Here is a 13,483-nt window from a genome sequence, read left to right as displayed (position 1 = left end):
GGAGTCAAGACAGACATAGAAACTGTCCAAATCATTTTTAGGATCCTAGATGAATCAGATTCTTCGGTAAAGAGATTTGCCATTCCGGATAAGGTAGGCTGACTCTATTAGCAACAGTTCTGGCTGGAATATAAGTACCCTAAAAATGTTTGTTACTCTAAATTCTTGTACAGGAACCTTTTAAAATGTTTTATTGAGTTTCAGGTAGATAATTTTGTTTCCTGCTATTTCCTTCCATGCTAGTTGTCTATTCACATTTGTCTACAATGGGGTGCCTTTCCCTGCATTTTGAACAGCTTGGACTTTCTCTTGTCCTCTTTTCTTACATACTTTGCTCAACTAATCCATTTATTTATTTATTTATTTATTTTGAGAGAGATTTTTGCTTTAGGGCACATGTGCTCACCAGACAGACAGAAAATGAGAAATCATCCCCCTGAGGGGGGATGGCCATGCCACAGTCCCTTCTCTTCCATTCTTCTCTTGAGATTTTGGGCATGCACACACACATATCTGTTGTGAGTTTTTTTTTTTTTTAATAATTATTTTATTTATCTTTATTTATTTATTTAAAATTGACCAGAGAGAGAGAGAGAAAGAGAGAGAGGGAAAATGAAGAAGTAAGCCTTCAGATCTGGGACTCGAACTGCAGTCGACCAAGTGGGAATCTAGCGCTCTTAACCACCGCGCCATCTGCCGGCTCCCTGGTGTGAGTTTTAAGCTGCTCAGTCAGAGATTAGTACTGACTATGTGGGAGTCCAGTGACATAACCATTACTCCATCTGCTAGTCCGTAATCACGACTTAAAATCTACCTATTCATATCCCTTTGCCTAAGGAATCCATGTTTCATATGCAGATATTGTTGTTATAAATATATTATTACTGTTTCTTATCAGAGTTATGGTGAGCTATTGGCATATGTAAACAAATTTCATATCAATGAAGATAGCATATTTCCTCATGTTGCAGGTAGTCAGATATGAGCAGGAAGTCCTGAGACTGCAGCGGTCAGGGTGACGGCACATCACTCATCTTCGGGTCACAGCCAGACCCCTGAGCCAGTAGGGCTAGGTTATCTGCCTTTTACTGCCTAAACTGCCATTAGAGGACCTGGAGAACATAACTTTCTTCCCCTCCTGCAACAGTGCATGTTCCCATCAGATACCCTCCCAGCTGTCTGACCAGCGTTTTACCTTCCTCTGGAGGTGTCAGACCAGGATGGGCAAAATAGTTGCTGTGTACACACTCATACCTTCAAAGTCCACTCTGGCATGCATAGAACTTCCCTGCTAGGCACTTGAGTTCCCATCATCAGGCAAAAAGTGCACAAGTGCAGCAAAACGTGTAAAAAAACGAATGATCGAGCAGGCTGTAGTGATAGCCCTCCCCTCTTAAATATCCATGACAAGGTCCCACCATGACAGTAATACTGAACCCGGTTCTGGGTGCAGTTGTCCCCTGGCGACTTGTCTACTCTGGCCTCTCCTGAGTGTACTGAGTAAAACTTCAGTTATTCATAGTTTCCTCAAGGGTCTGGCTTCCTTTGTATCACAGGACACGTCTTTAATCGTAGAGATCTGGGCCCGAGAACCAAGATGCCATCACAGCACTCCCCAGCTTCCCCTCTGATAACATTGACACCCGTAGGAGAACGCGTCAATGACTCATAGCGCTGTCAGGTGGCTTCTGTGATGATATCCAGGTTCTTGGTGTTTTTGGACAAAGAATTGAATGAAGCATGCCTATAGTGAGAGGAAAAGGGAATTTATGTAAGTAAAAGAACAGCGATAGTATACTCCTGAGAAGTCGGAGTGGGCCTGAGTGGACAAAGAGAGACTCAAAGGTCCCAGCAGTTACATTCTGTGAGGTTTATAATTTTTTTAAAAAAGGATGATTTTATTTAACTTCATTTATTTATTTATTTTAATTTGACCCAAGAGGGACAGAGAGAGAGAGAGAGAGAGAGAGAGAGAGAAAGCAAGCCATCTGTGACTTGAACTGCAGCTGAACATGTGGGAGTCCAGTGCCCTTAACCACCACACCACCTACCGGCCCTGAAATTTATAATTTCTTAATCTAGGCCATGCTGGGTGATCATTGGCTGGGCCCACTGATTGTTCTTATCTCATTGTCTCTATCAAATGTGGCTGAACCCACTGATTTCTTATTGGCAATGTCAAATGTGCTTGATCAGCTAGACATTTCTCAGTAATCTCCTGCCTAGATTATCTTGGGCAGGGAATTTTCTGCCCTTTTTTTTTTTTTAAATCTAGCCACATAGGTAGATGCTCTAGTCTACTTTCTTGCTTTTATTTTCTACCTTTCTCCTGGCTCAGTATCACACTTGGAGAATTTTACAGTAGAAACAAAATTATGGAAGTCAATGGAAAAATTAAAAATGCAGACTTTTCAGAGAATACTAAAGAAATGCATTTATGTGAATAAAATCAATTTATCCTAACAGAGCATTTTTTTTAAGAGAGATTTTTGTTAAACGGTGCATGCACTCACTGAAGAGACAGAAAAACAGAAAGCAAGAAATCCCTGCCACCCCACCCCCAGGTAGGATGGTGATTCCATAATCCCTTCTGCTCCATTCTCCTTTTGGGATTCTAGGCATGCACACACATGGACCTGGTGTGAGTTTAACCTGCTGGGTATGGGACTCGAACTGCAGTCAACTATGTGGGAATCTAGCAACATAACCTTTATGCCATCTGCTAGTTCTCCTAACAGAATATTTTAACTCAGAATATTTTTACTTAGAGCACCATGAAATGCAGTTTATAAAATCATGGGACTGGCAGGTAATGTGATAGTTAAAGGCACTGGACTCCCACGTGGCTGACTGCAGTTCAAGTCTCAGACTTGGTGACTTCCTTTCTCACTTTCTCTTTCTTTCTCTGTCTCTCTGTTTAGACTGGAAAATAATAATAAATAAAGTTAGATAAAATAACACTTTAAAAAGTGAAATCATTGTTTTAATATTTGACAGTAAGGTGTTTTAACAAAAAGTTGTTTATAATGAGAATAATAATAAATTCTTAATCTTGTTAACAGGATCTGTATCATCTCAATCAATCTATGCAGCCATCCAATGAAATAACAGCTATTACCTCTATTTTACTGTTCAGAAAAAAAGTGAGATTTAAGTACCTTTTTTTTTGTTTTTGAGAGAGATTTTTGCTATAGGGCACGTGTGCTCACCAGAGAGACAGAGAGTGAGAAATCACCCCCAGAGGGTTGATCATGCCACAGTCCCTTCTCTTCTATTCTTCTCTCGGGATTTTGGGCATGTACGCACACGTGCTTGGCATGAGTTTGAAGCCACTGGGTCTAGGACTCTGACCACATTCGACTACGTGGGAGTCCAGTAGTGTAACCCTATGCCACTGCTGGTCCCAAGATTTAAGTACTTTTTCAAGGTCACATATATCAGTAAGTGGCAGACATATCCAAAACAGTCTTTTAACTATTGTGATGTTTGCTCTCTCCAGATGGCAGAGTCTTGGATTGTGAAATCCTTTATCATTAACTTCACTTACTTATTAATTTTTTTTAATTGCCAGATAGCATGTATAAAAACACACCCATAATGGAGTATAGTCATACTGCAGTCCCTTCTCCTTTTCACCATCCTACTGAGAGTTTTGGGCATGCATGCACACATACCCAGCATGTCTTTCAAGCCACTGGATTTGGGATCAAAACTGGCCTTGTGGAATCTGGCTCTCTTAAACACTAACCTATAGAGCTGGCTGTCCCAGCTTTATATACTTTTAGGTAGGCTTCTGGTACTTAAGCCCCCATATTGACCTGAAGCCTACTTCAAAATATTGTCAGCGATGACATTTTTAGGCCTTGAAAATGTATACCAAGGTAACATTATATGTCTCATTTATAAAAATTAAAAAAAGTTAAAATCGAATTAAAAAAATATTTTATTATTATTCTTATTTTTTTAGTTTACTATGGGGTGCACAAACTCTTTGGAGAAATGAGGGAAAGTGAGGAAACACTCCCCATAGGGGATGTCCATACAGCAATCCCTTCTCCTTTCAGGATTTTGGGCATACATGCACATGTGCCCAGTGTGTTTTACAAACCAGTGGGTTTAGGATTTGAACTGGGCAGCCAGCCATGTGGGATTCAGCTGCCTTAACCTCTGTTCTACCTGCTGGCTCTCAGTTTTGGATTATGGATTCTTCTAAAAAGTTATATGAGAGCTTTCAGAAAGTTTATGAATAATATGTATTATGAAAAAAAACTACACATGGACTTCAAATTTTTTTGCACCAAAATAAGCTTATACTTTAATTTCGTTTTTCAACAAATTTTTAAAAGTCTCTTGTGTATAGGATCCAGACATAGTAGTTCGAGTAGTAGAGTGCTGGTGCCTGAGGCAGAGGCCACACGTAGGGCTTGTGCTTCCTTCCTGGCCCAGCTTAAATAGGTCAGGTGTGGTGGCCTATGCTGGTAGTCCTAACTTGGAGGCTGAGGAAGGAGCATTCTGACTTCGAAAGACTGTCAAAATGCTTCTTTCTCTCTTTTTCTTTCATTAAAATTAAAACAAAAGGGCTCCCTGGTGGGGTAGCCATTAAGGTGGCTGGATCTCACATAGTTGACTGTGTGGTTTGAGTCCTGGACCTGGCAGCTTGAAAATCACACCTGGTGCGTTCGTGTGTGTGTCATGCTCAAAACCCTGAGAGGAAAATGGAGGAGAAGGGATTGTGGGAGGCCTTTGCCCTGAGTGGTAATTTCTCACTTTCCCTCTCTCTCTCTTTCTCTCTGGCGAGTATACATGCCCTGTAGTAAAAACTAGAAAAAAAACCAAAAAAGAACAAAAATAACGTTTTATAAAGTTTATAAAAGAAAATATTGCAGGTCCAGCCATGGTAGTGTGTACTTATAGATGTTGCTGCTTGACAGGCTGAGTTCACATGGAAGGTCCAGGTTTGATTCCTGACTCACCTTAAAAGCCAGGCATGGTGATAAACACCTGTGGCCCCAGTTACTTCAGAGACTGAAAAAGGAGAACTACAGCATACTGAGATCCTGCCTTTAGAAAAAAGAAAACATAGGGACCAGCAGTTAGCGTAATGGCTATGTCGCTGAACTCCCATGTGATCGACCGCGGTTCGCGTCCCGGACCTGGAGGCTTGAAACTCACGCCGGGCGCGTGTGCGTGTGTGCCCAGGATCCCAAGAGGAGAACAGAGGAGAAGGGATTGCAGTGTGGCCATCCCCCCGGGGGGTGATTTGTCGCTTTCTGTCTCTCTGTCTCTCTTTGTCTGGCGAGCACACGCGCCCTATAGCAAAAACCTCTCCCCCCCCAAAAAAAAAGAAAACAAAAAAAGAAAACATTAAAACCATGTCTAATTGTTTTTTAATTTGTCAGCTATAAATGTTTGTATTTTAAATTATGAAACTTTATCAAAGTACAATCTTATAAACCTCTTACACCAAAACTTCAGTCGCACATTAAAATGTTTTATTGAATTCATATTACTTTTATGAAACAAGGAGTCAAATTTAATGGAATATAAGTTCTATGCCATGTTATTAGTTAGCACTTTTCCTTAGATCAGGTTTTCTTACCAAGCAGGGTTCACATAACCATAAATATACCATTTTAACTAATTTTTAATGTATTTAAAACTTATGCTATTAAAATGTTCATGCTGTAAAATTTTCACATAATGCTTGATATGCTCGTAATATTTTTTGTATCATTAACAGATGAAGGTGCATTACTGAATTATGAATATTGACAGTAATAGTATAATAGTAGCTATGTCAGCATTATGCAAAATTGGCTAATTTTTACCAGACTTTAACAATTTCTTTTTTTGGGTGGGGGGAAGGTTTTTGCTATAGGGTGTGTGCACTCGCCAGACAGACAGAGAGAGACAGAGAGACAGAAAGTGAGAAATCACCCCCAGGGGGGGATGGTCACGCCGCAATCCCTTCTCCTCCATTCTCCTCTCAGGATCTTGGGCATGCACGCACATGCGCCCGGTGTGAGTTTTAAGCCACCGGGTCTGGGACGCGAACTGCGGTCGACTACGTGGGAGTCCAGCGACATAGCCATTACGCTAACTGCTGGTTCCCAACAAATTGTCATTTGCTTTTGGTTTTGCTTTTTGATAGTCAAATAGCTGTGTGATCTGTTGCACTTGAGTGTTTCACAACACAGTATACAAGAACCAAAATCTGGGCCCAGCTGAGGTGTGATAGTTAAGGCAATGGATTCTCTCATGGATGACCACAGTTCAATTCCTGGACCTGGAGGCTTGAAAATCACGCCAGGTGTGCATGCCCAAAGTCCGAAGAGAAGAATGAGAAGGGATTGCAGCATAGCCATTCCCCCGAGAGTGATTTCTCACTTTCCCTCTGTCTTTCTCCATGAACACATGGGCCCTATGGCAAAAAAAGAAAAAATCATTTTAGTCTTAAGTCACATTTAATTTTCTATGACTGACTTTATGAATTAAAGAGGACCTTTCCAGATATATAATGGTGTAAGTAAAATGCAAATGTCCTCAAACCTCTCTTGATTTCATTGTCTTTTATGTATTATCCCAAAAGGTAATAATTAATAAGATTTTCTTTTTGGGTTTGCAAGTCACTTAGAATAGTTTAATTGTAGAATTAACTGTCAGCTGTATTAGTCCTATAATTGGTTGCTTAGATTTTCTTTCTACTTAATGCCCTGCTAGGTATTTATATCGTTTTCTTGTGAAATGGTTTCTTAATCACAATAATCATGTTCAACTCATTGTACTAAATTACTGGGCCACTGAGGAATATTAGAAATGTAAAAGACTATTATTTTTAAGCTAATGCTGTAGAAAATTTGTAGATGAAGTTCTTAAAACTAGTCATTTTCATTTATTTTACTGTAGTCTCCATATGTTGTCACTATAGTTTGAGCAGAAAATAATCCACTTGCATGCTTTATACTTAGATTCTTTTTTTAAAGAATATTTTATTTAATTTTATAATTTTTAATTTGAGAGAGAGAGAGAGAGAGAGAGAGAGAGAAAGAGAGAGATAGGGGGGGGGAAAGTGAGAAACCAGACCATGAGGTCCAGGACTTGAACCATGGTCGGCCATATGGGAGTCCAGTGCCCTTAACTACCATGCCACCTGCTGGCCCCAGGTTTTGTTCTTATATTTTCAAGTAATTTTTGACACTGCCTAATGGGAGATAGAAGAAAAACTAAAAAGCAGTTAAATGGATCTGTAAATGAAACAAAGTAAGGTTTGTGGGTTGACTTCAGTGATGTCCAGCCTCTTGGTGTTTCAAAGAACTGAACAAAACATGCCAAAAATGAAAGCAAAGAATAGTTTTTTGAGTAAAAGCAAAAGTACACTCCCAAGAGGTAGGAGCAGGTCAGTGGGGAGAGAGGGAGAGTGGCTCTAGGGCCCAGCAGTTACAGTCTGTGAGGATTATAATTTTTTCTAGATCATGTCAGTTGATCATTGGCTGGGCTCACTGGTTCTCATCTCATTGGCCCTAACATGGCTGGTTGACTCTGTCAAACATGGCCCATTGATTTATCTCACTGGCTGTATCAAACGTTGCTGGACCCATTGATTTATCTCATTGGCTTTATCAAACGTTGCTGGGCCCATTGATGTTTCTTATTGGCTTTATCAAATGTGGCTAGGCCCACTGATTCATCTCATTGACTATATAAAATGTGCCTTAATCAGCTAGACATCTTACTAATCTCCTACTTATATTACCTTTGGCAGGAAATTTTCTGCCCTGACCAATTTTTTCATGTAGCCACATAGGCAGATGGTCTATCCCCTTTATCTGCTCCCATTTTTTAAACTTTGTTCCTATCTTAGAAATATACAGGATAAATTTACTTAATATAGTATTAGGAAAATATTCTGAAACTGTATTACCTTATTTTTGCAGTATAGTTTATAAAACCATTCATCCCATGCATTTTGTTTGTTTGTTTTGTTTTGTTTTGTTTTAGCCATGGGATGTCTGTGCACGCTAGAGAGAGACAGTGAGAGGGAAAGTGAGAAATTTCTCCCACTCCTCCTGGTGATGACCATCAATCCCTTCTCCTCCATTCTGCTCCTGGGATCATGGGGATGTATACATAGACATCTGTTGTGAATTTCAAGCCTCTGGATCCAGGGACTTGAACCACAATTGGCCATTTGGGAGTCCAGTGTCTTCACCATGCCACTTGCTGGCCCCCATCCTATTGTGTTTTAAAATCCTAACCTCCTACCAGCCTGTGAATTAAGTAGGATCAATTTCTTACCCTCATTTTACAGAAAGTTAGAAGGCTTAGTAAGTTTAAGTAAAATCATAAAGACCTTGAAGGTTAGGGAAGGGTTTCTTAAACAAGGCATTAAAAAGGACAAACTATAAAAGGAAAGATCGCTAACAATAATAGATAAATAATAAAAAAGAAGACAGAGCAATTCTTAGAAGAAGAAATCCAGAAGACTTATTAGGGCAGATGGTTAGTCTTAATAGTAATCTGGAAACACAGATTAAAATATTGGGGGAAAAATACCTAGAGAACACTAATGAGATGCCATTCATTCAACATCAGATTACCAAAAATTAAAATAGCTGACCCTACGCCCATGTTTTCAAGCTGAAGAGAAACGGTAATTCTTATATGGCCAAAGGAAGATAATTTAGTACAGTCATTCTGAGGGCTGTTTGGCAATGTGTTTTAGTGAGTAAGACAGAAGAATTGGGGCCAGCCCGTGGTAGTTAAAGTGGTTTGCTGACTTTGCAGTCTGAATCCCAGATCCGGTGGCTTGAAAAACATACAGTGTGCTTGTGCATGCACGCCCAAAATCCTGAAAGGAGAAGTGGAAGAAGGGTTTCCAGTGTGACCATGTCCCATGAAGGTTGCTTTCTTGAATTGTTTCTCTCTCTTTCTCTCTGGTAAGCTAATGTGCCTTCTGGCAAAATTAAAAAAAAAAAAAGAAGAGTTGGAAACCACCTAAATATCTCTCAGTGAAGGAGTGGATAAAAATACCGGCTGCAATATTATGATAGGTGAAAATAATAAATCGTGAACATGATATATTTACTGTAATACTATTTATATAAATGTAAAACCATATACCAAGATGATGTATTTTTTCATAAAAATATATGTATGCATATATATTTTAAAACATTCTAGAGGGATATATTCTCTGGATAGTCTATGGAAAAGCTAATGGGTACTTAACTGAAATTTAATAACTGCTTTTAAAAAAAGTTTAAAGAAGACTCAATGTAAACATGGAAGATGTTAACAATCTCAGTTCTGAGTGATAGATACATGGGCATTTGTTAAATTATTCTTTTTGCTTCTTTCAGACTTTCTTTAAAAAATGAAAAGGGAGTTTAATTTGTTTAGGAATACAAAAAGTATCAGTTGGAAGAGCTGGACTTGATTTCCAGGTTTAGTGCTTTTGCTACTAACATGCTGCATCAAAAGGAGAAGGAAAATAATCAAGATGAGAGGATAAGAAAGGTAGACAGAATTTAGCTTTAGAGTAAGAATCAAGAGGCTTATGTGTTTCTGGTTAAATTTTTTGAGAGGAAGGACATTTTATAGGTAATTCAAAATTATTAAAATCTTATTTTAAAATCTTTAAGCATGCTATTACTATATGTAAATACAGAGAGTGACTTAGGTACTTAGAAAAAAAGTTAATTTTGTTTAAAATGTGATACATATTTCGTTGCATGTAATGGAAGACAGATGATTTGAATTAAAAAAAGTTCATGAAAATAATTTAATCCAAATATAAATCTAACTTTGATCTTAAAAAAATCAAAACTAGTTTTTCTTCCATTTTGTAAAGTCATTCTTCACAAAAACTTTACAGCCTTTTTATTTACAGCTTCTCTCCAAGATAAAATGGCAAACCCTAAAGAGAAAACTCCAATGTGTCTGGTAAATGAGTTAGCCCGTTTCAATAGAGTCCAACCCCAGTATAAACTCCTGAATGAAAGAGGGCCTGCTCACTCGAAGGTAAGGTTATGAAGAGAGGTGGTGAGACGTACTTATGAAACTATCACATTTGTATCTTAGGCTTTCATTTGCTCTGTTTTTTAGAGTGGGGGTGGTGGATGTCCTGAGGGCTTTTTAATTCTATGTTAATAATATTTTGAAGTTCGTAAACAATTTTGTAGCTCATTTTGGTTTATGAAGCTCTTTAAGATGCTGCACTTCACAAAAACCATAACCAAACCTTATGAAATATAGACCTTGAATTTCCATTTTGTAAATTAAGAACTTAGGAACCAGAAAGTTGTGACTTCCTTAATAGTTTGTAAGAGTCAGTTTCAACACTTGAATATGTGTCCTTTGGCTTCCAAGTGTAGTGCTCTTTCCATTAGTCACAACTGCTGAAGGAAAATAGAGACAGAACCAATATAGCAACGGTGAGACATCCTTTCCAATGTGATGTCTAGTTCTAAGAGAAATCATTTAAAAAAGTTGCATATACCAGTATTATTGTTATCTATGCATTTACTTATAATGTTATTATTTTAAATGGAAAAGCAATTTGTATTTCTATATATCCACATACACATACATATGTTTACATACATGGTTATATATAATTACATGCACATATGCATGTTCATGTGTGTACATGTTACAAAGAAATCTACAAGTAGTACGTGAGTGTCTGAAGTCTGTTCATTTCAGTTTTTTAAGAAAACTCAGTTGTGTTTAATTTTCTCTTAGTATATTTTAAATCTTGGATTTTAGAGCTAATGATACTAATCATTATTTACAATATGGAAGCAATTTATATATATATATATATATATATATATATATATATAGAAAGACAGAGAGAGAGAGAGAGAGAGAGAGAGAGAGAGAAGCAAGCCACCAGGTTCAGAACTCGAACTGCAGTCGGCCAGGTGGGAATTCCAGCACCTTAACCACCATGCCATCTGCTGGCTCGAGAGATGGTTAATTTTCATAAAGCGACTGACTTTTCAATTATTTGATTATTTGGTAGACTTTCCCTCAAAGTAAGGAAAATATGATGGAATTGAAATCTATTAGTTTTGTTCCTGAATAAAGGCTTTTATAGAGAATTTATTGGCAACTGTTTAATCAGTTCATAATATCTCTTATTCTTGCATTAGTGGAGAAAGTTGTTGTGGCCTTGGTCTACCTGTCAGCCATATAACCTGACTCTTTCTCAACTTCTTCACACCCTTAATCACATTGACCAGTTTGTGCTTTTTAGAATGGTTCATGTTCTTTTCACATGTCTTTGCCCTTGCCTGTGTTACAGAGTCTTTGGGCCTTGAAGGTCTTTTTTGCCATTAAATCATTTTTGAACACTCAGCTCACGTATCATCTGTTTGAAACCTTTTCAAAATCTTCCGTGAGCCCCTACTGGGCCTCCAGCAGGACCCGGAGTTCTCAGGTGTCGTCATTACTATGTTGTAGTTTGGTGATAATATAGTGATCATTACTTTTGTGCTAGATGGAGTTTATTTAAGAAACACATTTTATTTTTCTACATTTTTTGGGCTCTCCTAGTATTTGTCCTTCTCTATTCCTTGTTGCCAATTCCAGGAGTTCTGTGAGATAATTTCCCAGTTTTGAATTTCATATTATTAGGCCAACCTCTCACATCCCCTCAGGATAGTCTTTTCCTGACCTTTGGATGATTCCATCATATTTCTTTCCTTTTTTTTGGAGAGGTTTTTGCCATATGGCGTGTGCGCTCGCCAGCCAGACAGACAGAGACAGAGAGATAGAAAGCGAGAAATCACCCCCCAGAGGGGATGGCCACACTGCAATCCCTTCTCCTCCATTCTCCTCTTGGGATCTTGGGCATGCATGCACACGTGCCTGGTGTGAGTTTTAAGCCACCGAACCACAGTCGACTACGTGGGAGTCCAGCGACATAGCCATTACGCTAACTGCTGGTCCCTCCATCACATTTCTTATGGCCTGCTTTCACTCTTTTCTATATTTCTCTATCTAAATTTTTGGTGATTTCAATATCTGAATAGATGAGTTCTTCCATGTTGGCTTTCCAGTTCTTTGAGTTTCTCTAATTATCCTCCCCTCCACACTTCCAGTCGTTCATTCCTGTAATCACAGTCTTGACCTTATTATCAGTACTTGTGAGACCCTCTATAATTTCAATTTCAAGCATTCATCTCTGACACTTAACTTCCTAATTTTCTACATCATTCTCTGGTGACTTAACATCAACAGTTCTTCCATGCGGTAAGTGAATTTTATGGCCTTTTTTTCGGAGAGGTTTTTGTGTAGGGTGCGTGTGCTCTCCAGAAAGACAGAGACAGTGAGATAGAAAGCGAAAAATCACCACCACCCCCTCTGGGGGGTATGGCCATGCTGCAATCCCTTCTCCTTCATTCTCTTCTTGGGATCTTGGGCACGCATGCACACGTGCGCGGCGTGAGTTTAAGCCACTAGGTCTGGGACTCGAACTGTGGTCGACTACATGAGAGTCCAGCGACATAGCCATTATGCTAACTGCTGGTCCCTCTACTGCCTTTTATAATTCCTCACTTCTCTCAGTCCTCACCTAGCTCCTTACCAGCTTTGATTCTGTACTACTTACATAAATATGCCCTCGACTTTCTTGCATCTTTGTTGGAAATACTTACCAAAATCCAACCCCTAATCTGAACTTTGCCTTCCCTTCTGAATTATGGAAGAACTGCCTCTAGAGGCCAACCCTCTCTCTTTGTGTGCTATATCCCAGCCCCTTTTACTTTATTCATCAAGGCCATTTCTCCAACTTCACTTAGCCTGCTCTTTTATCTTACTCCCCTTCTTGGTTGTGTTGTTAGTATTCTCTTTGAGTGGCTCATTTCCATCATTCTATAGACATGCTATTATTTTTCTCATTAAAAACAAAAAAACAGAAAAAAACTCTTGGCTTCCCATCCTTCTCCATTTTTAACCTCATTTCTCCTCCCCTTTACAGCGAAACTCCCTGAAAGAATTGTCTGTACTAACTTTTTCTAAATCTTCCCTTTCTCCCTTAGTCAGGATTTCCTCCCATCACTTCCACCATTCAGAATTGGCCCAAGGACGGTCACCAGCAACCTTGTTTGATACCAGGCTTGATTCCCAATCCTGACCTTACTTGCCCTGTCAGCGATATTCGGTGCAGGTGATCAGTCCACGTTGAAATGCTTTGCTTATTTGGCTTCCATGACACTTTGTTCTCTGTTTTTCCAATGATCTCAGGGGCCACATTTTTAAGGTTTCTTTAGTACCCCCCCCTTTGATGTTGTAGAGACCTTTTAACGCTGTAGAGCCCCAGGGTTCACATATTGGGCCTCTTCTTTCTGTCTTGACTTACTCCCTAGTGATATCATGTAGCCTCATACTTTAAATAGCATCTGCATGCCGACAGTGTTCAAATTTGTGCCTCCAGCTCAGAGCTCTTCCTTACACTGTAGAATTGTGTGGTAGCTCC

The 13,483-nt window shown here is 39.0% G+C and overlaps 1 protein-coding gene across 4 annotated transcripts in view; it reads left to right on the top strand.

Moving 5' to 3' along the window:
- Positions 1 to 13,483, top strand: part of STAU2 (staufen double-stranded RNA binding protein 2) — a 375,847-nt gene that overhangs the window by 30,856 nt on the left and 331,508 nt on the right. For 3 of the 4 annotated variants that reach the window (XM_014589776.2, XM_014589754.2, XM_014589817.2), the window contains exon 3: positions 9,890 to 10,020. The exons of the other annotated variant lie outside the window; for it this stretch is intronic. In XM_014589776.2, the coding sequence (XP_014445262.1) occupies positions 9,907 to 10,020 (114 nt within the window). In that variant the 5' untranslated portion in view covers positions 9,890 to 9,906. The remainder of the gene's footprint in view (positions 1 to 9,889; positions 10,021 to 13,483) is intronic. 4 annotated transcript variants of the gene reach the window in all.

This window comes from Tupaia chinensis, unplaced genomic scaffold (genome assembly GCF_000334495.1).
Source record: "Tupaia chinensis unplaced genomic scaffold, TupChi_1.0 Scaffold000002_1, whole genome shotgun sequence".
Taxonomy (NCBI): Eukaryota; Metazoa; Chordata; class Mammalia; order Scandentia; family Tupaiidae; genus Tupaia; species Tupaia belangeri.
This window is presented reverse-complemented; position numbering and strand designations above follow the sequence as displayed.